Here is a 26,691-nt window from a genome sequence, read left to right on the forward strand (position 1 = left end):
ATAACTCAACTGCAATACCACTTCCCTATTTTCTCCATTCCTTGCTACTGTGTTTATGGCTCCTTTGGAAACTGCAGTAAGAAATGTTTTCTTTAATGGTTTCCAGAGTCATGATTATTCAGATTGTATCTGTGGTCTTGATTGTTTGTACCTTTGGGATTATTTCTATAATTCTGAAGAAAATAAAATGTAGAGCAAAAAAATACTGGCAAAAATACATGAAACCCCTTTTTACTGGGAGTATCTAAAAACATGGCTGGTTGACCCCTTGCTAACAAGGACTCAACAGTGAGAAAGCCACCTTTCTCGAACTCTGATCTCGGGTTGATATGACTTGGGTCCCACCAGAGCAGAAGAGCCGGGATGTTTCAACCACCTGCACCCCAATCTGAGCAAGTATTGTGTAACTGCTGCCCATTTGTAATTACCTGTCACCAAGAAATAACAGATCATACACTGCATACAATTATAAGAGAGGTGTATTTATGAATGTCATCTTAATCGAACAACTGTTAAAGAAGAAAGAAAAAAATAAATAAAAGGGCCTACTATAATTAAAAGTCAAATGTGCACAAGTTGGAGGCCAAATCTTCTAAAAGCTGGAGGAGTCCTTGTATTCACAGCATCAACTCTTATTTACCGTTCACTGATAGATCTTTCCATCCTGGACTCCATTGAATTGTGTATTCCAGATGGTTGGAATCCTTAAGTCGGTTCTCTCAATCTTCTTCTCCCTCCATCTCCCGCTGAAAAAGACCTCAACCCCTTCAGTATCCATCACAAAACTTCTCCGCCCAGTTTTCTTTAGTACCTTCTCCCAATTCCACCATCCTGATTAGCTGACTGACATTCCTCAGCTGAACACCACAACTCCTTGTTTAACGGTAACCAAAACACTACCAGCAGAACACACTGCTTCTACAGAAAACTATTAAATGAAATACCCTATAGCATTAGCATTAAAAGCTTAACCATGACTGTGCATACAGAAATCTCAAGATATTTAGCTTAATTTTGAGCTGATTCACCTGACAGTGATGAGTCATAGAGTAGTACACCATAGAAATGGGACCTTTGGCACAACTATCCATACCAACCTTGATGTCTTATCCACACTAATCCCATTTGCCATGTAGACCTACAGTAAATTAGATCTCTATCCATCTCTGCCTTTCCTATCCAAGTACCTGTACACAATTTTGAATGTTGAAACTATGCTTCCTTTGGTACCTCATACCATATAACCTCTACAATCTCTATGAAAGCTTGCCCCTGAAATCTTTAAATTTCTCCCCTCTCCCTCTTTTATATTTCTCTGAACTGGCATTGTTATGTTAGATGTAAAATAAAGTAAAATGATATAAATGCTTGAAAAATTTCTCAATATAAAAGTTATCAGAATTTACCTGCAGGTAAGCTTTTCCTGGTTACTGTGGGGTTAAAGTTATAGAAGTAATACTTCTACTGAGGTTTACTCCTTACTTTTTAGAATGATAGTCATGTCAAAGGTTTCATCCTATTATGATGTACTATGACAGCTTTGCTAAAATTCATGTCAAGAATCAAAGTTTGGGCATTTGGGAATGTGATCATAGGAATCAATTTCAGGACAGATATTGTTCAATTATTTTTGTTACTAGTAGGGTTATCTGCCAATTGATGAGCAACAAGGTTGGACTAAGAGCTTTGCAGTCATTTGACAAGGACACTTTAATGTTCTATCTACAGTTTACACTTCTATATCTCAAGCTCAGCTAGGAAGATGGTATTAGTATGAATGGAAACATCATCACCTATGTTAGAAGTGATCAGGCTGAAAGCAGCATCACCAAAGTAGACATGTAGAGATGCATAAATTAATAGGAATAATCACATAATATGTTAAAAAATTGAGAACTGAATAGGTACTGTGGGAGTTGATAACCTTCCAATTCTGTGATGTGACAAAACTGACAAATCTGGCCTCTGCTTATCAGTGCTGAGCAGGTTCAGTTGGACACACACGATCACTGAATACTAAAGCCATTTATAGAGAGAGTGTATTGTCTGGTAGCCATCAAAAGACAACCCACCACTGGTTATCATCTGTCTGTGGTTAATGTATGGCCTCCATACTTTATTAAACATATGGCTGGAAAGGCATGCAGTCAATTATTAATTTTATTGGTCTGTTGCCACTTGGGGAGGAACTGGAAAGAGGTGTAACAATGGATGGTTTCCTTTATACTGTAGAGAGCCTGTCTAAAAGATACAAAGCTTAATTCCACCAATGATAAACAGCAAAACCCCACCCCTTCTCACCTGCCCATCACCTCCCTCCACCTTCCCTTTCTTCCATGGTCCACTGTATATTCCTATTAGATTCCTTCTTCTTCAGCCCCGTACCTCTTCCACCTATCCCCTCTCAGCTTCTTACCTCATCCACCCACCCACCTTTCCCCTCACCTGCTTATCTATCAGCTGCCAGTTTGTAATCCTTCCCTCCTCCACCTTCTTATTCTGCTTTCTGCTCCCTTTCTTTCCAATCATGATGAAGGGTATCAACCCATAACACTGAGTGATTATTAGCACTCTATCAGCATAGATGCTGCCTGACTTGCTGAGTTCCTGCAGCACTTTGTGTGTGGTGCTCAAGATTTCCAGCCTTCGTAGAATCTCTTGTGTTTAATAATTTCTGATGCTTGTAATAAGCTGAATATTGAGTAATTCTTCAAAATTATTCCAAACAGCTTACAAGTTTTTCTTAAGATCTAATCCTACTACTCTCCTGACCAGTTAATACCTTACAGATTCTTCATGCTAGAACTCTCTATCTAACTTCACCATGGGAAAACCAGTCTACCCTTACTGCAGAAAGTAGCTGACTACTAGCTTCTCAGGGACAACCCATTAATGAATAAAAAGAGTATTTCTCAGATGCAAGAACTGTTTAATAAACTGAAGAAACAACTCAGAATAAACAAGTTCAACTGTAAATTATGTACTGATTTCCTTTATTGATTGTTTCTATCTAAATATCAAATTTTGGAATAAAAGTGCATTATACATTGTAATTTTTAAAAATATCTGTATTATTATTCCAAATTAATATTAGTGGCATACTATTAAAATTGGCAATACCACAAAGTTAAATTAAGACCGCTCTCAAAAACCCAACCGCTCCTGGCTTACAAACATTTTAAAATATATATTCCAGTGAAAATATCTATAACAGTCAATACAAATATGTTTTACTTGTTAAGCTGCCCCGATTATAGTGTTGCATGTTCTTATATTAGATAGATCATTGCCACACATTTGCATCATTAGGCTACGTTCCTGCCATCTGTTCTCCAGCAAATTACTAGTACAAAGAGGTATTAACCTGCTTAAGTTATTCCTAGGTGTAATGCCACAAATGATACTTGTTTTGTATGCGTCACTTATCATAATATAATGAGTTGCAGCTGAAATATGGCCGAAGTAGTGGTATAACAACCAAAGCGAGTTTATAATATTACACCAGTAGTTCATTATATGAAGGAAAGGTAATGCAACCATAATTTCTCATTTCAGACAGGTAGCTCTTACACTTACCCACTACAAAAATACTGCCTGCACTTGATAATCCTACTTTACATTATTTAGTGCGGAAGAGGTATATATTACTAAATATATTTTTATTTAAAACTTATTTGCATAGATTTCAAACCTTTGAAAATATTGCCCCAAATTTGGTTACACTTGAACAGGTTAAAAAAATTGTGCAAATATTTCATGGTTCGGAAACATCACTTCCATCATAGATTATGGGTTTTTCAACTGTTAAGCGATAAAACACCTTCTTTGATGTAAACCTAGAAGAAATAAATGACAATAGTTACTTTGACATCATAATTATTTGGAATTAATGACAGAATTAATTAAAAAGAAAACAACCAAAATTTATTCAGAATCTTTACAAAAATTTGTCAGAGATTACATTTAAACTTTGTTCTATTTTATTTAATGTTTTAAAACTTTATCTGACAACATATTAAAAAACAATCTGGCAACCAAATTACCCACTCAAAAACTGCCCAATTTGCACCTCACTGGTTTCTCACAGGTACTCACAAGATTTTTAGGTCAACGTAGCTTGATAAAATTTATTTTAATCAAGTCTTTACAGGAGGAAAGTATTAGGGAAAGATGTTGCTCAATATTTAGAGACCCAGAAACCTCCCGTTTTAGGAAATAACATATATAATTTTCCTGTCTAAGGATACCTTAGTATAGCCTTGGCCATTTCTAGGTGCCTTCAGCAGTGTCCTATTTAATGGCTCTAAGAAAGTCTCTACTTTATGATAAAAGAAACCTTCAACAGGCACCTTCACTTGGGCATCACAGAGGGTGGAATTCTATGTACACGTTGAGCTACTGATGAATAATTTTAAGTATAGTGTTGCAAATAGATGGCAAGAGCCAGGGAGGTAAAAGTTCTCCCTCCAATCAATGCTACCATGAAAATGGTCAGCATTTCAGTCTTACATGTTTCCCAGATGCAAGGTATTGACCAAGAGGAAAATGATTGGTAACCATCATCAGAGTAGGAACTTTTCTATTTGAAAGGAGCTTTTATTGGCACACAGATGGTATTAACAGCTGTCTCCATTTCTAAGAGAGCAGCAATACTTGTAAATTATTTGCTCAAAATGCCAAATCACAGTACTGTATATGAACAAATCCATGTCCTTAAGTACTTAGAAAGCAACTGCTATGGTTCAGATTCAGATTCATTTATTTATCAGATGTACATCAAACACAGTGAAATTTGTCATTCGAGTTAACAATTAACACAATGCGCGGTGGACCGCCCATGAGTGTCACCACATATGCTGGTGACAACAAAGCATGCCCATAATGTTAAGCAGAATTACACAAGCATCAAAACAAACAAAAAAAAACAACAGCAAATCAAGCCCATTTTTTTCCATCCATGAAGCTGCAGTAAGCATTAAAACCATTGTGGATACTTATAAGGATCCTACGGCAAGAAAATGGAAGTCATAGCAACTTTGATTACCATGGACATAACTGTGATCAAAGACCTTCCCAAAGAATTTCACATAGCTCAGCGATGGCAAGCTTTGATAACACGGGGGTGTAAACACACAACTCATCAGCAGAATCTAAATAGGATGAACTGACTCTGAAAAAAACATGTGAATGTAGATTCTGTGCAGATGAATATGTCTACGTGCTCTGGCCAACCACACTTTAAGCATTTGTCATTACTCTACCAAAGCCACTAATATAAATTTCTTCTGGTGGTTTAATGCTGTGCCATACATTGAATAGGTATCTCAGCAGCTAAAAGTGTTATGAAATATTTGTTGTACTCGATTCTGTGAACTTTGGAAAGTTTGACTATCTAACAGTTGGTAGTAAAGATGCCCAGTCATGCCTTGCAAAGTCAGTACAGTATCCCTTTAAATGGACCTCACTGCATGATGTACTCCTTTTATACAATGAAAAGAGTTCAACAAAGTTTGAAAGTCACACAAAAAAATAAAATTTACGTCATGTAGTGAGTGAACAAATATCTGGCAAATGGATTATAATGCCAGAAAATGTGAAAATGCTCATCCTATTATATGAGACGGAAAAATTCAAGGCTTCTATAGATATATTAAGAGCAAAAGATTAGAAGGAACAAAATTTGATCTTTTGATGCTCTGTGTGGTTCTCTAAGCATGAAGCAGAAATAGTTGGGGGAGATCTTAAATAGATCGTTTTTCACCTGTATTTATTCAAGAGACAGACACATGATCTATAGAGTTGATGCAGAAGAATAGTAAGGTCATGGGCCGTATCAAGATGATAGAAGAGGAGGTACTTATTGTCTTAAGGCAAAATAAGGTGGATAAATCCTTAGGGCTGATAAAAGATCCCCTTGGACTTGTGGGAGGCGAGTGCAGACATTGTAAGGGTCCTGGCAGAGATATTTAAAACGGCTTTAGCCATGGGTGTCATGCCGGAGGACTGGAGGGTAGTAAATGTTGTTCTGTCGATCAAGAAGTGCTCTAGGAATAAGCCATGAATTATAGTTTTGTGAGCCTGATGCCAGTTATGGGTAAATTATTGGAAAACATTCCAAGCGGCCTGATATATAAATATTCTGATAGTCAGGGCCTGATTAGGAATAGTTAATGTGACCGTGTGCATGGTTTGTCATATCTAACCAGTCTTACAGAGTTTATTGAGGAAGTTATAAGAAAGGTTGATGAAGGAAAGGTGGTGGACATTGTCTACATGGAGTTTAGCAAGGCTTATGACAAAGACCCACATGGAAGTCCAGTCCAGAAGTTAAGTCGCTTGGCATTCAGTTTTAAGTAGTAAATTATATTCAATATTAGCTTAGTGGGAGAAGACAGAGACAGGACTAGTGACTGGTAACATTCCACAGGGATTGGTGCTGGGTCCATCGTTTCTTATCACCCATATAAATGATTTATGTAATCCTGTGGTATGTAGAGGACACTGAAGAAGGCTATCAAAGTTTGCAGCATGATCTGCAGCAGCTGGGAGAATGGACTGAAAAATGCCGACAAGTCTGAGATATTGCACTTTGGCAGGGCTAACTAAGGCATAAATTACATAGAGATGCAGAATTACGGTAATAATCAGATCAGCTATGATCAGACTGAATAGATAAGCTGGCTGAAGAGGCCAACTTAGAGTTCTTGCTTTCAATTGGTATGTCTGTGTTTAAAAATAACAGGAGAAACGTGAATAATAATGTTAACTGATGCAGATTGTGTTACAGATGCAAAGCTAAACTGCACAACAAAGTACTCAAGCTATCTTCTTTATCATTGCATAACTTTAGCACAAAGACAGATTCTGACAATCATGCAATAATGATTTATCTTTGACAACATGTTGTTATTGAGAAGTTCAATAGTTATCAGCAATACCCTAATATGAGAATGCTAAACAAATTTCAAATCAACTGACATAACTCACCTTGAAAATGAGTTATCGAATATCAGTAAGTACTGTCCTGGATTTCTGGCTTTCAGTTGGCCTTGTATTGTTTCCTTATGAGAATTACAGCGTGTTAAAGGAATTAAAACCTGTGTGAAAATACAGCACAAGAGAGGCAATCTAAAATCTGCAAGTTGATCATTCATGTGCTATTTGTTTTGGTAGAAAACTTGTCTCCTTAGAAATAAATTGTTGTTAAGATGTTTAAATTCAATTTTCATCATACAAGAATACGAATTAAAATAGAGTATAGGTTAACTTCATAAACCAGAGTTATGTATGAATCCAACAACAAAAATAAAATCAGATGATTTCCCTCCCCAGGACATTAGCACAACTACTAGAGCTGCTGCCTCACTGCCCCCACAATCAGGGCTTAATCCCAATCTCTGTGCGCTCTGCGGAATGTATGCCTTCTCCATGTGCCCACATGGGTTTTCTCCCACATTCCAGGGAATCACCTTTGCATAGAAATATAGAGTAGCATATGTTTTTATATATAAAACAAGAACACACAGAAAATGCTGGAGGAACTCAGCAGGCCAGGCAGCATCTATGGAAAAAAGTAGAAGTAAAAAGGTAGAAATTGAATTATACATACAGCATATACAGCAGCTCGGCCCACAGCGTATTGGAATTGAACTGCAACTTTCCTTTCCATAATAGGATTGAGCTGCTTGGCCTGATAAACACAAGCCCGTTTTAATTTCTCCATATTCTTAATAGTTTCTTCGCCCAAGATTCTACCACTCACCGACTCACTAGCAGCCAATTTACCTATCAATCCACACATCCCTGGAATGTGAGAGAAAATCCATGTGGGCACATGGAGAAGGCGTACATTCCACAGAGCGCACAGAGATTGGGATTAAGCCCTGATTGTGGGGGTGGTGAGGCAGCAGCTCTAGTAGTTGTGCTAATGTCCTGGGGAGAGAAAGTAGCTAAATGAAAGCAGTACTGAATAATGGCTTGGAGTTAGAAAAGAATTGTTAATTTTTCCTTGTTCTGTTTTCAAACACTGACAAGAAAATGTACTTAACTTTGGAGTTGGACTGATTATTAAACTACCTTAATAAGGAAAAACCTTACCAAAATGGGGTCAGTCTTTGCTCCATTCAAGACATGCCATTTTGACAAGGGGATTCTGAAGCACTGTTGGATCCTCTCGTGGGACTAAAAGTTCTAGTTCAACATACTTCTGGAGTATCTATCCAAATCAGTTGCCTCACTCCACGCTTGCTATTTTAGTTGCTGATTAGTAATGTATAAAAGTGCTGACTATTAGAACAGTAGCACCCATTGCAGGCACTAAGATGATACAATTCAAAAACCATGATTCATATCCTTTTTTTAAACCACAGAATCAAGTGCAACAAGTAACAATTTATTCAATAGGCAAAACATGCTGAAAGATAATCTATATAAAAAAGCTCACATAAACCATACAAAAACAAACTTTTCTTGAAAGTGCAATAAATATGAAGATGTTATAAATCTAATTTTAATCATAAAACCTGCCATGTGATTTCACACACAAACTCAGTATAAACTTCCTATTTTGTAGGCTATGTCTCTCCCTCAAAGGCCATAGCAACCTGTATATTCTAAATTATATTTAAAATATTTCCACAAATATTTAAAAGCTGCAGTTGCCATTACAAGTATACTTAATTTGCGAATCAGCATTATGTTAGTCTTTAGTAGAGGAGGCTTTCAGAAAACACACTTACTTAAAGTGCTCCTCAAATCTGAACTGTTCACTGAAGCAATGGAACACTGCTGTGCTTAATACTCAAGGGCCACTCCTTTGAATAGAGTGATCCAAAATAGGTTGTAGAAGATGATTATCCTCAGCAACATACAGAGAGTAGTTCTAAGCGTGCCTGAAGATGACACTTTCCTGCCTTCTCAGGTAACTTCTATCCCTTTGTTTATCAAGAATCTATCTACATTGGTTTTAAAGTATTTAGAGATTTTGTTTCTACCTCCTTCTGAGGAAGCAAATACCAAATATACATAACTCTTGAGAGAAAAGTTCTGAGCAGACAAGCCAATATAAATAATTTTAAGCAGTTTGTTACAAAATTTATCTATATCAACTACACATTCACATTGCCAAAAATGAAACCTTGACCAAAACTGGATAATGATTAGGAAATCCTAACTTTTGACTCTGTTGAATAATGTCAATTTGGAAATTCTGGCTTATTGGAATATAAACCTTCAGCTGGTGTAATCTCACTCCCTAAATGTTAGCAGCATCCTACTCATCCAGCCTTTCATTCAAACAGACGTGTGTATAGTCATGGCATAAACAAAGCTATTTTCTCTTGGAAGATGCTGGAAATCTGAAATACGAGTTGTTGGTGTTGCAAATACACAGCAGGTCAGGCAGCTTCTGCAGAGAGGACCTTTCCATATGTACTACTTGATACTGCTGATAATTGCCAGCATGATCCAGTCTTCATGACTGTATCAATTGTAAGTTTTCTTTCTGATTGGGGACCACTTTGTCAAGCACCTTCGCTGCATCCACAACAAGGATTTCCCTGTGGACAACCATTTTAATTCCAATTCATATTCCCATTCCGACATGTCAGTCCATGGCCTTCTCTACTGCCATGATGTGGCCACTCTTGGGTTGGAGGAGCAACATCTCGCAAGGCAAGAATTGTTCCATCTCGGTAGCCTCCAACATGATGGCATGAATATCAACTTCTCTAACTTAAGGTTATTTTTTCCCACTTCCCCCTTCTTCCATTCCTCACTATGGCTCCCCTCCTCCTTCCCTTTCCCCCATGGCCCACTCTTCTTTTCCAGTCCTGATGAAGGGTCTCAGCCCAAAACATCAACTGTTGATTCCCTTCCATAGATGGTGGCTGGCCTGCTGAGTTTCTCCAGCATTTTGTGGGCGTGGCTCTGGATTTTTGGCATCTACGGGATATCTCGTGTCTATTTCTTTTTCTTACTGTAGGCCGGGGAAAAGAAAACTGCAAATTTGTTTCCGCCAGCTAACACATGCATTCCAAGCGTCAAACCTCAGAAGCACCAACACAGCACTTTGGAGGATGTGTTTATGGTAGCTGTGGTCAACATACTTAAGAAGTAGGAACCAGAGCCAGAGGAACTTCCTGGGAAAATGAAATTTTACTTATTCTAATTGTTAACAAATGAGGAGCAAATTTAACACTTTATTGTGAAATACATTCATACTCTGATAATCTAGCATCCAATGGTTTGGATATCCTGAAAGTTCAGCAATTTCTCACTTACTGCTTAGGTATGTGAGCTACGGATCTCGAGTGCAAGTGGATGTATGGCCAGAAACAGGTTTTGCTATGCTTATATATTTACTGCACCCTTTAAACACGTTGGGTTTACTTTGTTTAAAGGGATTTTATTTATTATGTTGCATTTATTGTTAAAATGTGTAATGTAAAAACAGTGAAATAAATATATTTGGTTATTAATAGGAATAACATCCAAAATTCATAAAACTTAATAGCTAACAAAACCAAAGTCCCAAACTTGTTGGATTGTCAGTTTAACAGTTTAGTACTATACACAAGGAATGCCAAACATTGCTAGCCTACAAATTCCAAGCATGCTGCTTATTTTATTTAGGCTGCAAGATGGAAAATTGGATAACTTAAATCATCTTGTCCTAAGTTAAGGTTTACACAATAACAAATTTGCATGTCTATACATTATTCAGTAATTTTTCATCAGAGACACCTAATTCTCTTTTTCTTTTGCAAACACGAGGAAATCTGCAGATACTGGAAATTCAAACAACACACACAAAATGCTGGTGGAACACAGCAGACCAGGCAGCGGCTATAAGCAGAAGCACTGTCGACATCTCGGCCTGAAATGTCGACAGTGCTTCTCCTTATAGATGCTGCCTGGCCTTCTGTGTTCCACTAGCATTTTGTGTGTGTTGTTTCTCTTTTTCTTTTCCTTGTTTTTGAAGCAACAGCGGGAACTTTACTAAATAGGATTTCTAAGTATACATTGCTTGATGATGAGTTCCAGTCAGTTACATTCCTTTGCAAATTCTCATTACCCCTACCAACCAGGTAATCAACTCTCAATTTATATTTCTTGATGTAATCATGGTAATGGCCGGTTCTTCACTTGCAAAGATCAGGAGCGACGCACAATTGTTGGTGACAGTAGAGGCCAATTGTGGATCTGCACACTCTGGATCAGTAGGGACACGGGAACACCTGGGATGCAGGTACTTGGGTAGTAGGATCCTTTCTTTTCTCTTCAGCAGTTGCTCTTCTGGATTCCTTAAAATTCTTGGCAGCTCCGTGCATCAGCATTCTCCAGCAGTCTCCATCACAAGCCAGCTGCTGCCATTTGTTAACCTCGATATTTGCCTGAGAGAGCTGCTGCTTAAGTTGGTCTTTGTACCTTTTGCACAGAACACCATGAACCTTCTTGCCCTGCGAGATTTCCTCATAGGGTACTGCTTTTGCTAACCTAGAGCTGTCCCATGATGGAGCAGAGGCAGTGCTGATGGAAGTGCTCGAGGAACTGGATTTGCTTGTGGAACAAGATCTGGGCTTCAGAACCACATAGCAGTGCTGTGATGATGGCAGCACTGGACACTTGTATTTCTGTTGATAACACTGCTGGTGGTTTTTTCTCATACGTTTCTGAAGGCACCTGATATTTCTGCCAGTGTGGAACCTAATGTAGATGTTCTTCAAGATGGTCTCTTTTGCTTCTCGTAGCATCATGCAGAAAAAGATGGCAAACAGCATTGGTGCCAAAACACAGCTTTGTTTCAAGCCGGTACTGATGGGGAATGGGTCAGACAAGGCGTTGTTGTGTTTAACCTGACCATTTTGGCTTTCATGGAGCAACTGCACGATGGTGAGGAATCTCTGGGCACAGCGAAACTTTGACAGAATCTTCCAGAGACTATCATGGCTGACTGCATCAAGGGCATTGGCAGGTTAATGAACACCACGTATGGTCACATGCTCTGTTCACACTTGCTTGTATATGGTGCAGGATGAAGATCATGTCAGATGGGCCTCTGTTCACTCCGAATCTGCACTGACCCTCTGTGAGGTAGTCTTTAGCAATAGTAGGAATGATTCTGTCCAAGAGAATTCTGGCAGTGGACAGCAGGGAATGCCTTTGTAGTTTGAGCAATCCAAGTTCTCCTCTCTGTTCTTGTACAAGGAGACAATTACAGTGTCCTGTAGGTCATTATCCCTACAAACCAGTTGATCAACTCTCAATTTATATTTCTTACTGTTCTGTAATCAAATGAAGAAATATCACACATTATAATAATGTATATTTTACTGTCGGTATTGGCCAAAAAGAGCATCCTCTTCCCCAGAGACTCATATAAAAGTACAGAAACAGGCACTTCAGCTAGACCATGTTAAAACATTTAAAACTGCCTATTCCCATCGACTGCACTGGGACCAGAGACCTACCACCCATGTACCTATCCAAACTTCTCTTAATCAAGTTCACATAAACCACTTGTGCTGGCAGCTCATTCCACACTTCCATGACCCTCTGAGTGAAGAAGTTTCCCCTCACATTCCCCTTAAACTTTTCTCCTTTCACTTTTCTGCACTTGCCACACGCAGGGTCCAAGGGAATACCTTGTCAGGCCCTGGGGATTTATCCACCCTTATCTGCCTCAAGACAACAACTGCCTCCTCCTCTGTAATCCATCTATTGCTGTGTTGCCCAAGTTCTATAGAATCTGTGTCCATCTCCCAAGTAAATACAGATGCAAAAAATCCATTTAAATCTCCCTCGTCTCTTTTGGCTGCACACATTCTGATCTCCTAGAGGACCAATTTTGTCCTTTGCAGTTCTTTGCTCTTAACATATCTGCAGAATCCCTGAAGATTTTCCTTCACCTTGTCTGTTGGGGCAACCTCATGTCTTCTTTTAGCCCTCCTGATTTCTTTCTAAAGTGTTCCCCTGCATTTCTTATAAGCACCTCCTTTGTTTCTACCTTATATACCTGCTATGTATCTCCTTTTATTTTCTTAACCAGAACCTTAATATTTTTTCAAAACCAATGTTCCAGCAAGTGTGAAGGGTCCAGCAAGCCATTTCCAAGGAGTATCATACTCTTGTCTTGGTGATCCACCCGAAATGTAATGAAACATTTCCTGTTTGAAGTTATCATATTTGTGCCTTTGAGCAATTGATACCTGTGCTGGGACTGGAGCAAGATACTAATGAGACACTCTGATGTTGAAGTCTGATTAAATAGTTGAATTAAATATGAGCCAGTCACTTAGCTTTGCCAAGACAGTGATGAGTAGCCAATGACATAATGATGTCCTCTGAGACTCTCTGTTGGTCAGGATTAACCATGGATATTGTGTCTTAGTTGTCTATGTGATATGCAAGCCTTTATGCAAACCAGGGCAGTACTAAATGGAGAACAAGCTGTTGTCCATACAGCTGATAAATCCAAAGGAACGGCAGCAACCAATAGAGTTTGGTACCAACGGCGTTGCAGGAGTCGTCAGTCAGCCTTGAACTCAAAATAGGTCTTCCTTACAGACTCCAACTCTGGAGGTTGAGATTTGAGAGGTTTGAGATCAGAGTTTTTTTTTCTCCTGGGTGAGCTGTCAACCACAGCTGACAAGCCCCATCTGCCCACAGCGACTGGTTTTAAGACACCAGTAACCAACCATTGCCCTTTCTCCTGTCAGTAGAAATGGTTCCGCAGATCTTAGAAGCTATTTGAGAAAAACAGCATTGGGATCATTTAGTAGGTAGAGGGAGCTTATCCCCACTAGCCACTCCCCCAGCTATGAAAACCTTAAGGAAGCCACCAGAGATCAGACAGTAGGAAAATCCAAGATAAAATAATACTTTGGTAATAGTTTCAGCAAAAATTATCAATCAATTTTGGGAACTAATAATGAGATATTAATAATATTTAATAACATTCCAACAATTGGTCTCAAGATACAGTAGACTACGAAAAACAACATAAGCAGAAAGAGCTTCAATGAAGAATCTCAACCTGAAATGTCGACACATGCTGTTTGACCTGCTGAGTTCTTGCAGATCCTAGCATTTGCTGTCTCTAGTGTCTACAGGAAAAGGTTAATAGCTCAGGGAAAGGGCAGACTATCACAGTCTTATGGGCTACACTATCAAAGAGTTATGAAGAATATAGTTCAAGTTTCAAAGTTAATTTATTATCAAAATACATATATTTCACCATATACTACCGAGATTCATTTTCTTGTGGGCATTCACAGTAATTACAAATTAACACAATAGAATTAATGAAAAACCACACACCACAAAGATGGGTAAAACAACCAGTGTGAAAGAAACAACAAAATGTGCAAACACCAGAAATAATAAATAAATAGTATCAATACCATGTGTTGCAGAATCCTTAGAAGTGAGTCCATAGGTTGTGGAATCAGTGTGGTATTGGGACTAGTGAAGTTATCCCCTTTGGTTCAAGAGCCTGATGGCTAAGGGGTAATAACTGTTCCTAAACCTGGAAGTGTGAGATTTGAGGATCCTGTATCTCCTTCCTGATGGTAGCAGTAAGAAGAGAATGTGGACTGGACGGTGGAGGTCCTTGATGGATGCTGCTTTCCTGTGACAGCACTTCTTATAAGTATGCTTTGTGGTGGAAAGGACTGGGTTGTGCCCACTACTTCTTGTAGGGTGTTCTGTACAAGGGCATTGGTGTTTCCATACTAGGCTATGATGCAGCCAGTCACTATACTCGCCATCAGACATCTTTGAAAGTTTATGAAAGTTTCAGATGACATGCTGAATCTGTCCAAGCTTCTAATAAAGTGGAGGCACTGCTGTTCCTTCTCTGTATGATAAATCTTCTGAAATGAGATCCTCTGCACCTCTGATCCCCGATGAGAACTGGCTCATAGACCTCCAGGTTCATCCTCCTGTAGTCCATAGTCAACTCTTTGGTTTTGTTGATATTGAATGAGATGTTGTGGCACCATTCAATGTCCTTCCTATTTGCTGATTCGTCACCAACTTTGATTTGGCCAACATCAGTTGTGTCATCAGCAAATTGGAGCTGCTCTTAGCCTTAAAGTCATAAGTATAAGTAGGTAGAGCAGGGGTCTAAGCTCACAGCCTTGTGGTGCACCTGTGCTGATAGTGAATGTGGAGGAGGTATTTTTGGCAAACCGATTTGACTGGGGTCTGCAAGTGAGGAAATCAAGGATCCAGTTGCATAAGGAGGTCTAGGTCTTGGAGCTTATTGATTAGTTTTAACAGGATGATAGTGATGAATGCAGAGCTGTAATCAATGATGAGCATCCTGATGTATGCACCTTCACTATACAGATGCTCCAAAGTTGAGAGAAGAGTCAATGAAATGACATCTCTTGTTCCCATGTTGTGACGATAAGCAAAATGGAGCAGATTTAAGTCACTCCTCAGGCAGGAGTTGATATGCTTCATCATCAGCCTCTCAAAGCACTTCATCACTGAGTATGCTGGCCTATAAATGAGGTCCCTTCTGCTGAGCCTGCGAATTCCAGTGTATTGGATGACATCTGAGCTTCCAGACTTTAATTACAAAGAAAACACTTAATGAAAGGTACAGTGTTCTCTTACATTCAGCATGGAGACAGGTCCTTCGGCCTCTCTTGTCCGTGCTAGCCTAATTTGCCTGTGGTGTCCCGTATCCCCCTAAACCTGGGGAACACCAAAGAATCGGTCAGCAGAGCTCACAGGGCCAAGGGCCTCCCCCCCAGGGCCGAATATCTCAGCAAGTTAAAGACATTTTAATCAAAATAGAATCTTTTTAAAGTTCTTTGGATCCTCTATTCTATTCCATTTTGTAATTATTACGTATTTGAGGTTATAAATCTCACTCAGATATGCCTGTCTGCCTCTGACCGAAAACTAAACATGTGGATGGTGTAATATAAATAAGACACAGAAATGGCATTAGATTATTTGCCCCATGGAATCTCTTCCACCAGTTCCTCTTGGGATCCAGCACCCATCTGATTTCCCCAATCTACCTGCATATTGAAATCCCCCACGACTTGTATAACTGCCCTTTTGATATGCCTTTTCTATCTTCCGTCATAATTTACAGCCCACATCCTGGATACTGTTTGGAGGTCTGCACATAACTCCTATCAGGGTCTTTTCACCCTTGGAGTTTCTTTACTCTACCCCCAAGGACTCTACAGCTTTCAATCCTACATCACCTCATTCTAAGGATTTAATTCCATCTTTTACCAAATCAGCCATGCCACCCTCCTCTGCCTTCCTACCTATCCTTTTGATATGTTACATATCCTTGAATGTTAAGCTCTAAACTATTATCTTCTTTCAGCCATGACTCAGTGATGCCTACAGCATAACAGATAATCTCTAACTGCGGTACAAATTCATCTACCTTATTCTGTATATTGTGTGCATTCAAGTAAACCACCTTCACCCTCGTATTTGTCACCCTTTTCGATTTTGTCTCCATTACACTGCAGCTCATCCCACCGACAGCAACTTTGCCCTTCATTTGCCAGTCCTTCCTGACAGTCTCACTATATACTGTCTCAGCTGTATACCAACTGCCCCACCCCTAGCTCTAACACTCTGGTTCCCATCCTCCTGCCAAATTAGTTTCGAACCTCCCCAATAGTTCTAGAAAACCTGCTCGCAAAGATATTGGTTCCCCTTAGGTTCAGGAGTAACCCATCCATTTTGCACAGGTCATACCTTTCCCAGATGAAATTCTAATGATCCAGAAATCTGAAATCCTGCCTCCTGCACCACTTCCTCAACCACACATTCACCTGCCAAATGATAGTATTCTTACCTTCACTGAAATAGAACGACAAGTATTTAACACACATGATACTTGTCCATGTAACAATACTAGCAATGAGATCTTTGGTGATAACTGAATATACACAATGTATATCACAGCTTTCCATTTCCGCTTTGCCATTTTCCCTGTTTCATTGATCTCTGGCCTTTATAGCCCCACTTGCCATATTAGATCATAGAATACAGAACAGCAGAGCACAGTGCATGTCCTTCAGCCCACAACGTTGTGTCATTCTTTTGACCTACTCTAGAATGAATCTAACCCTTCTCTCACACATAGTCCTCCATTTTTCTTTCATCTATTAATCTAAAGGGTCTCTGAAATATTCCTAGTGGAATATTAATGCATCTATCTAATGTATGCACTTACCTCTCTCTGTGGAAATTACAGAACAACCTCTGACACAACCCCCACAGAGTTTCCTCCAATCAAGTATGTCTTCACCTATGTCCTTTTGCATTAGCCATTGCCATCCAGGTCAAAAAGTGCTGGCTGTCTACTGTATCTTTGCTTTTTATCAACTTCTATACCTCTACCAAGTCACCTCTCATTCTCATTCACTCCAATTGTGCAATATTGAATCATATCTTATGTTTAAGCAAATCCCTTGACAAGTCTTCCATTAAGTCATCAATTCAGAGTTCTAATGCAAACTGCCTATCTCCTACAAATGCCCCAGTGACACTGCTGCTTGGCCTGTGGCCTAGGTTATACTGATCAGGAAACTCAAGTACACTGCAGATGCTGTGGTCAAATCAAGACGTACAAAATAGCTGGATGAACTCAGCAGGTCGGGCAGCATCCATTGAAAGAAGCAGTCAACGTTTCAGGGCCTGACACCTGCATTCACTTGTAATTTTCTTCATCACCCTATATTTCACTGGGTCAAATACTAAACTGTAAACCTATTGGTTTAAAGTATATTATATAGTAGTATCATGGCCAATATAATGCATGATCGAAACATGGGCACAGGCCAGAACAACATCCATCCAAACGGCTTATAAAACATTGATGGGTAATAGAAACATAGAAAACTTACAGCACAATACAGGCCCTATGGCCCACAAAGCTGTGTCGAACATGTCTTTACCATAGAAATTACCTAGGGTTACCCACAGCCCTCTATTTTCCTAAGCTCCATGTACCTATCCAGGAGTCTCTTAAAAGACCCTATCATATCTGCCTCCACTATCGTTGCCGGCAGCCCATTCCATGCACTCACCACTCTCTGTGTAAAAAACTTACCCCTGACGTCTCCTCTGTACCTACTTCCAAGCACCTTAAAACTATGCCCTCTCGTACTAGCCATTTCAGCCCTGGGAAAAGCCTCTGACTATCTACACGATCAACACTTCTCATCATCTTGTACACCTCTATCAGGTCTCCTCTCATCCTCAGTCGCTCTAAGGAGAAAAAGCCGAGTTCATTTAGCCTACTCTCATAAAGCTCATAATGTTCCCCAAACCAGGCAATATCCTGTAAATCTCCTCTGCACCCTTTCTATGGCTTCCACATCCTTCCTGTAGTGAGGCGACCAAAACTCAGTACAGTACTCCAAGTGAGATCTGACCAGGGTCCTATATAGCTGCAATATTACCTCTCAGTTCTTAAATTCAATCCCACGACTGATGAAGGGCAATGCACCGTATGTCTTCTTAACCACAGAGTCAACCTGCACAGCAGCTTTGAGTGTCCTATGCACTTGGACCCCAAGATCCCTCTGATCCTTCACACTACCAAGAGTCTTAGCATTAATACTATATTCTGCCATCATATTTGACCTACCAAAATGAACCACCTCACACTTAACTGAATTGAACTCTATCTGCCATGTTTCAGCCCCATTTTGCATCCTATCAATGTCCCACTGTAACCTCTGACAGCCCTCTACACTATCCACAACATCCCCAATCTTTGTGTCATCAGCAAATTTACTAACCCATCCCTTCACTTCCTCACCCAGGTCATGTATAAAAATCATGAAGAGTAGAACAGATCCCTGAGGCACACGACTGGTCATCGACCTCTAAGCAGAATATGACCTGTCTACAACCACTCTTTGCCTTTTGGGGGCAAGCCAGTTCTGGATCCACAAACTGCTCTGCCTTTGACAAAGGCATGCTGACTATTCCTAATCATATTATGCCTCTCCAAATGTTCATAAATCCTGCCTTTAAGACCTTCTCCATCAACTTAACAACCACTGAAGTAAAACTCACTGGTCTATAATTTCTTGGGCTATCTCTACGCACTTTCTTGAATAAGGAATTAACATCTGCAATCCTCCAATCCCCCAGAACCTGTCCTGTCCCCACTGATATTGCAAAGATCATCGCCAGAGGCTCAGTAATCTCCTCCCTTGCCTCCCACAGTAGCCTGGGGTACATCTCATCCGGTCCCAGTGACTTATCCAACTTGATGCTTTCGAAAAGCTCCAGTACATCCTCTTTCTTGATATCTGCATATTCGAGCTTTTCTTTCCAGTGTATGTTATCCGTACAATTGCCATGATCTTTTTCCATCGTGAATACTGAAGCAAAGGATTCATTAAGTACCTCTGCTAACTCCTCTGGTTCCATACACACTTTTCCATTGTCACACTTGATTGGTCCAATTCCTTCACATCTTGTCCTCTTGCTCCTCACAGACTTGTAGAATGCCTTGGGGTTTTCCTTAATCCTGCTCACCAAGGCCTTCTCATGGCCCCTTCTGGCTCTCCTAATTTTGTTCTTAAACCCCTTCCTCTAGCCTTATAATCTTCTAGAATACCTAATTTTTTGAACCTTCCATAAGCTCTTCTTTTCTTCTTGACTAGAATTACAACAACCTTTGTACACTACAGTTCCTGTACACTATCATCCTTTCCTGGTCTCGTTGGAACCCCATGCAAATATCCCCTGAACATTTGCCACATTTCTTCTGTATGTTTCCCTGAGAACATCTGTTTCCAACTTATGCTTCCAAGTTCTTGCCTGATAGCCTCATATTTCCCCTTACTCCAATTAGACATTTTCCTAACTTGTCTGTTCCTATCCCTCTCCTATGCTATGGTAAAGGAGATAGAATTGTGATAACTATCTCTAAAATTCTCTCCCACTGAGAGATCTGACACCTGACCAGGTTCATTTCCGAATACCAGATCAAGTACATCCTCTCCTCTTGTAGGCTTATCTACATTGTGTCAAGAAACCTTCCTGAACACACCTAACAAACTCCACCCCATCTAAACCCCTCGCTCCAGGGAGATCCCAATCAATATTTAGGAAATTAAAATCTCCCACCACAACAACCCTGTTATTATTACACCTTTCCAGAATCTGTCTCTTTATCTGCTCCTCGATGTCCATTACTATTGGATGGTCTACAAAAAAACACCCAGTAGAGTTATTGACTCCCTTCCTGTTCCTAACTTCCACTCACAAAGACTCCGTAAACAATCCCTCCATAACTTCCTCCTGTATTAGAAAACTCTCAGCTTTTGCTTGTTAAAATAACACACATTAATATTTACTGTGGTTGCAAAGTGCTGTGCCACACCATAAAAATGATGTAGAAGTTGCTATATAAGTACACACCCACCACTGGTGCTTAATTTAAATAAAGGTAACAGAGTTTTAAATAGTTGTGACATCTGCCCATATGTAGGTTACAAATGTACTCAATGTAATTCATGAAAAGTTTTTGTTAGGAAGAATACAAGGAAACATGGCAGAGTTTATGAACTCTGCTCCTTACTTTGCAAAGCTCATCAGACCTATGACCACAGGGAAAGAGATGAAAGTATTACATAATGGACCTTTCCTGAAACAAACATGCACAAGCTATGTTGTATCACTGTTGTTACCTGAAAGGAACCCTGGCATATGACAAAGGGTTTTGCTATCCAATATGTATGGTGGATATTTTAGTCGACTTCCTGAAGAGTGACTACATAGACTGGTTACAGTTTCTGCTGAGAAGTGAGTGCACTGCATACCATGTTCTTCATTAAATGTCACATCTCTGAAGTGCACCCTGAAGTTCCAGTCCTCTCAATGCCCACTTCTTCTACATCCCCGCTGAACATCGACCACTCCTCAGTAGAGATCGTTAAGAGCACCAAATTTCTTGGTGTTCATCTGGCAGAGAATCTCACCTGGTCCCTCAACAACAGCTCCATAACAAAGAAAGCCCAGCAGCGTCTCTACTTTCTGTGAAGGCTGAGGAAAGTCCATTTCCCATCCCATGCATTCTCATCACATTCTACAGGGGTTGTATTGAGAGCATCCTGAGCAGCTGCATCACTGCCTGGTTTAGAAATTGCACCATCTCGGATCGCAAGACCAGGGAGCGGATAGTGAGGTCAGCTGAGAAGATCATCGGATCTCTCTTCCAGCCATCACGGACATGTACACTACACGCTGCATCAGTAAAGGAAACAGCATTATAAAGGACCCCACGCACCCCTCATACAATCTCTTCTCCCTCCTGCCCTCTGGGAAAAGGCTCCGAAGCATTCGGGCTGTCACAACCAGACTATGTAACAGTTTCTTCCCCCAAGCTATCAGACTCCTCAATACCCAGAGCCTGGACTGACACCTTGCCCTATTGTCCTGTTTATTATTTATTGTAATGCCTGCACTGTTTTTGTGCACTTTACGCAGTCCTGTGTAGGTCTGTAGTCTAGTGTAGCTTTCTCTGTGTTGTTTTTTTACGTAGTTCAGTCTAGTTTTTGTACCGTGTCATGTAACACCATGGTCCTGAAAAACATTGTCTCATTTTTACTATGCACTTATGGCCTAAATGACAATAAAAGTGACTTGACTTGAAATCCTCTTGTCACAGACACTGTTGTCTTCCTTGCTTTTCTTTGTCCTTCTTATTTACTTTGAACCATAATTTCAAAGCAAACAACCCTGCATGATCATAGTTACAATAGGACAATATCCTGACAAATACCGTCTGTGCTCTCTCCATGCATCTACATCCTTGCTATGGACATACACGTAGTAGTTAGTAAGCAATGTCTACTTAAAAACTTGATTTTTTAAGCAAATACTTATTTTTGAACTGTAAAGGTGAAAGCAAAAAAAAACAATTGGCTTGTCTGCTGATCAGCATGGATGCCTGCTTAGGGTCATTTCTAACCTGTTATAGATCAGATATTAGTGCTGATCAGTATGTTAATTCAACAGTTAATGGCTCTTTCATGAACTATGTTTTTGAAGTACAATATCGTCATGAGGTACAATATTCTAGGAATAGGTAAGATGCAGGTACTTGGCATCTTAGTGGGTATGTTTCAAGCACTTGTCAAAACTGCAGAGATAAAAGTAACATCATAAACCTCTAGTTATAATAAACACAAGAAATTTTGCAGATGCTTAAAATCCAAATCAAGCATACTAAATGCTGGAAGAGCTCAGCACGTCAGACAGCATCCATGAAACTGAATAAATAGTCGGAGTTTTGGGCCGAGACCCTCCTTCAAGACTGGAACGGAAAGGGGAAGATGCCTGAGTATTTCTCAGGCTTTCTACCTATCGTCTGTTGAGATATTGACAGGATATGGGCAATATCTCACCAGCTTTGTAACCCAACACATAGTTTATTGAATAATGACATCATTCAAAATTAATTATAATAAATATTGATGATAATTATAAGATAAAATGAAGTATACAAAACTATATTTTTTTGTTTTTTATGCTTTGCATTTTAGTCCTCCCACTAGATCCAATTTTAGAATATATTGCAAATTTGGCCAAGTAACAAACGAACAATCCATTTGTAACAGAGCACTTCTCACCTTACAGCGTTCATATGACGTTTCTTCAGATTCTTGATAAACAACACTAAAGGATATGCTCTTTGGATCAGAAGAGAAGACCCAGCTAATGGTCAATCCACATTCTTCAACTGCAATAGGGATAAGACTGTAGCAGCTGGATTTAATAAACAGTTCTCTGTTACTATTTCCGAACTGTCGAATCTCATCCACTGTGAGGGGTATTTTGAGCCTACGATGGAAAGAAAACAAATAATGTTTCAACAATACCTTGCATTTATATAGACATTGCTGATGTAGCAAGATATTGCAAAGTACTTCAATAGAGCGTTATTGGGCACAATTAGTGAGTGAGCAATAAAAGAAGTATGAAACTTTGATCAATATGGTAAGGTTTTCAGAAGCATTTTATAGGAGAGTCAGAGAAACAATGTAGAGACAGAATTCCATAGTTTGTGGTCTTGACAGTTGAAGACATGGTCACTGAAAGTGGAGTAATAAGCATCACTACTGCAAATGAAGTTATAATTGGAGGTGCACTAAGATCTCACAAAATCTACAACAAAACCATAGATTATAGAGACCTGGCACATGAGACCATGCAGAGATTTGGAAACAAATATGAAAACTTTAAATTTCAAGAGTTTACAGACATACAATTAAAAATGTGCACAGTGGATTGTGAGTGAGAGCTCATAACATAAAGGCCAGGATAATGGCAGCAAAATATATCAAACTACAAAGAATTCAATGTGCAGTAGTCAGTTTAGGTTGCATTCTTCAATTATAACTGAATACCGTGGATGAAAGGGGTATTTCTACCAACATTCTGCACTTGCTAGCACATTGATCTCCAACTAACTCTATCACTGTTCAGCTCTTCAAATTCACTACACCATATATATGCACGAGCTTTGTATAAGAAATTGTTGTAGTGGAGGCAAATAATCTAGAAGCATTTAATAAAAGGATGAAAGTGCAGTTGTGGTACTTAAAGCATTAAGCATCATCCTCAAGCATTATCCAAAGCTTCTTACTGCGGTTATTTCAATTCTTCACCCCCTGCAGCCAGGATGACCTCTCTGTCTTTAGTCTATTTCAACAAAGCTCAATGTTGGCTCAAAGAATAAAACCTCCATCTTAACTCAACTTCCCTTGTGTTCTCTCTACCCTCCCAACTTTATCCAGCCGACCCAACTTTCTCTACTTCTTTGATTTTGTTTGATTTCTGACTTTCCCAATTCATATGAAAGGTTAACTATCAGGGATATAATATCATAATGTGATATCTGGCAATATCAGTTGACTGTATCAGAAGATTTGATTGTTCCTTTGTCAATTAAGGAACAACAACAGGGGTTCATATGGAATATTAGACTTCTTTCAGACATAGACTAAACTGATGGACTGCAATAATCTTCCCCGGTTCCTGAAAATTTCTGTGTTTTAAATTTACATGGAAAGCTTTCAGGTACTCACGTATTTTACCACATTTAAATACTCACGTCATTTCACCACATTTCAACAGATTAATCTCCACATCTTGCATAGATTGCCTAGATCCATCTTCAGCTGGAAGTGTTGCACCATCAACTGATGTATCGCAGGTTGGACTTCTGAAAAGAGTAAATTTGTATAGCTAAATGGACAGTACGTGGATGCTTTCAAGGGGGCTCAAAAGAGGTTCACCAGGATGAGAATATTAGCTATATGGCCAAACTTGGATTGTTTTCTTTGCAGTGTTGGAGGCTGATGGATGACATGAGAGAAGTATATAAAGTTACAAAGGCATAGATAAGGTGGGTTGTCATAGTATTCTTCCCGGGGTAGCAAATGCCAAAAACTAAATGACATGGAATTAAAATGAGAAGGAAAAAGTTTAAAGGAGATTTTTAACACAGAGAATTGTAATGTCTGGAATATGCTGCCGGGGAGATGGAAGCAGATATGACAGCAACATTTAACAGGTAATTAGACAGGTAAATAAGCAGCAGATGGTGGAATGTAGACCATGTGCAAGCAGATATGATTAGTTTAATTATGCAATACGGCCAGCAGTCAGCAGAGACTTTACTCTTTTATGTTCTAGTGTGGCGATTAGAACTACACACATGTGTGGACTAGCTCAGGTTTTGTAGAACTGTAACATGATGTCTCATCTCTTATGAGAGTCTCACACAAGAGCCTTGAGCAGAAATAGCAATTATTCCTTTGTCTCCTTAAATGTTGCTTGTCTAGCTAATTCCCTCCAGCTCTTTGATCGTTGATTAACATGCATGATTAAGGCAATCAATTATTATTGTTGTGACTCTGATGAGGACAGGACAGGTTGCATCTTTTCTTCTAAACATATTAACAACATGGCATTAATTCCATTGTTCAGTTTGAATAGGTTTGCATGGTCATGTGGCCTTCCCAATACAGCAATCAGAGTGACTTGTGCCCCAAGACAGAAAATACTGGAAACACTCAGCAGATCAGTCTATGTACATAGAACTAGAAACAGAATTAGCAGTTAACTTTGAAGAACATAATATGCAAGGGTCTTTGATCTGAAATTTTAACTGTTTTCTTTTCCATAGATGCTGCTTGACCTTCTTAGCTTTTCCAGCAATTTTTGTTTTTATTTGGGTTTCCAGCATCTGTGTTTTTTCAATTTTCATTTCTCATGTAACAAATATGTTTGCACACTTCCAAATTGAACAATATTCAGCAATAGGCGCACCAAACAACATATGTTACATAGTCAAAACTATATGGCCAATACATAAGCTAGAACTAGTGACTTATAATACAACTATTTTTATACTTCATGCTCTACACGTCAAAGATTTTTTTTTGTCCTGCTCATTCTGTCCTGGCATTTTCAACATCTGTGAACATATCTGTACTATTCCTGCAACCTTTTCAAAATGGTACTATTTGCTAATCTTTTTACTCTTACTACTGAAATGTATTGCTTCAGATTTCTCAGTCACCGATGTGTCTATCTTAAATACGTAAATAATTTGATTATTATCACGTACTGAGGTACAGTGAAAAGCTTGTCTTGCATACCATTCATAGAGATCAACTCATCACAACAAGGTAAAACAATAACAAAGTACAGAATGAATTGTTAAGACTACAGGGAAAGCATGATGCAGGTAGACAATAAGGTGCAAAGTCAAACGAGGTAGACCGTGAGGTCAAAAATCCATCTTATCACCAAAGTAAGTTGTTCAATAGTTTTATAACAATGGGATGGAGGCTGCCTTTGTGTATCACTACTTTATGATTTTTTTTTGCTATAATCCTTACAGTAGTGGTTACCAACCTTTTTAAACCCAAGATCCCCTACCTCGGCCTCAGTGAAAGGCAAGATTGACTCCAAATCGATTAGTTACACGCATGTGCACCGGGGCAGAAAAGACCGGAAGTAAAAATAATGTATGAACACCAGGGGTGACCACCCCTTATTTTGGCACCGTGCACTGGTTTAATATTCACAATATTTTTGCGGACCGGCTGACGATGGTGGGGGGAGGGGGGGTGCTAAACGCGACGCATGTTCCTTATGTCCAGTCTATTCCGCAATTTAGTTTTCGTGGCTCTCAGCTTCTGTCCCACTCGCTCACGTTTTTTCCGCTGGAAAAAAACTCAACGGGTTTTTCGGGCAGGGTGCTTGGACTCAAGGTACCAAAGCAGTTTTGAGGGCTTCATTGCCTCATTAGTCAGCCTCCGGGCCCAAACTCCAGCCTCCTGCCCGCCCGCCGCCAGTCGCGTTGGCCAGGTGTGGCTGTTCCCACGCCGGGGCCGCGGCGGTCGCAGTCCGGCGAGAGTGACCAACTGAGCGAGGAGTGCATTAGGAGTGCTCTCCCAACCCCTTGTAGGATCTATCAGCTGACAAAAGTTTGTTTCAGTAGATCACAGTGAGGTAGCTGCTCTGCTGCTTATGAAACCCTGAGCCCAAATGAGGTCTGTGAATAGTTTAGCACCGGGTTCCCCACGAACATTTGGTGTGATAGACAGGTTTAGAGGTGGCATCCATTTGTCCACACTCCAGGCCAGTAGCAATGGCACTTCCCGG

At 39.7% G+C, this 26,691-nt stretch overlaps 1 protein-coding gene across 6 annotated transcripts in view; it reads right to left on the reverse strand.

The window, feature by feature from the left end:
* Positions 1-2,964: 2,964 nt before the first annotated feature.
* fyco1a (FYVE and coiled-coil domain autophagy adaptor 1a) overlaps positions 2,965-26,691 on the reverse strand; it is a 210,587-nt gene continuing 186,860 nt past the window's right edge. For 5 of the 6 annotated variants that reach the window (XM_059945264.1, XM_059945265.1, XM_059945267.1 and 2 more), the window contains 4 exons: positions 24,128-24,238; positions 22,644-22,854; positions 6,988-7,097; positions 2,965-3,836 (listed from right to left, as the gene is read on the reverse strand). In XM_059945264.1, the coding sequence (XP_059801247.1) occupies positions 3,755-3,836; positions 6,988-7,097; positions 22,644-22,854; positions 24,128-24,238 (514 nt within the window). In that variant the 3' untranslated portion in view covers positions 2,965-3,754. Of the gene's footprint in view, positions 3,837-6,983; positions 7,098-22,643; positions 22,855-24,127; positions 24,239-26,691 lie in introns of those variants that run through there. The other variant, XM_059945266.1, reaches the window with a different exon arrangement.

This window comes from Hypanus sabinus, chromosome 20, assembly GCF_030144855.1.
Source record: "Hypanus sabinus isolate sHypSab1 chromosome 20, sHypSab1.hap1, whole genome shotgun sequence".
NCBI classification, from domain to species: domain Eukaryota; kingdom Metazoa; phylum Chordata; class Chondrichthyes; order Myliobatiformes; family Dasyatidae; genus Hypanus; species Hypanus sabinus.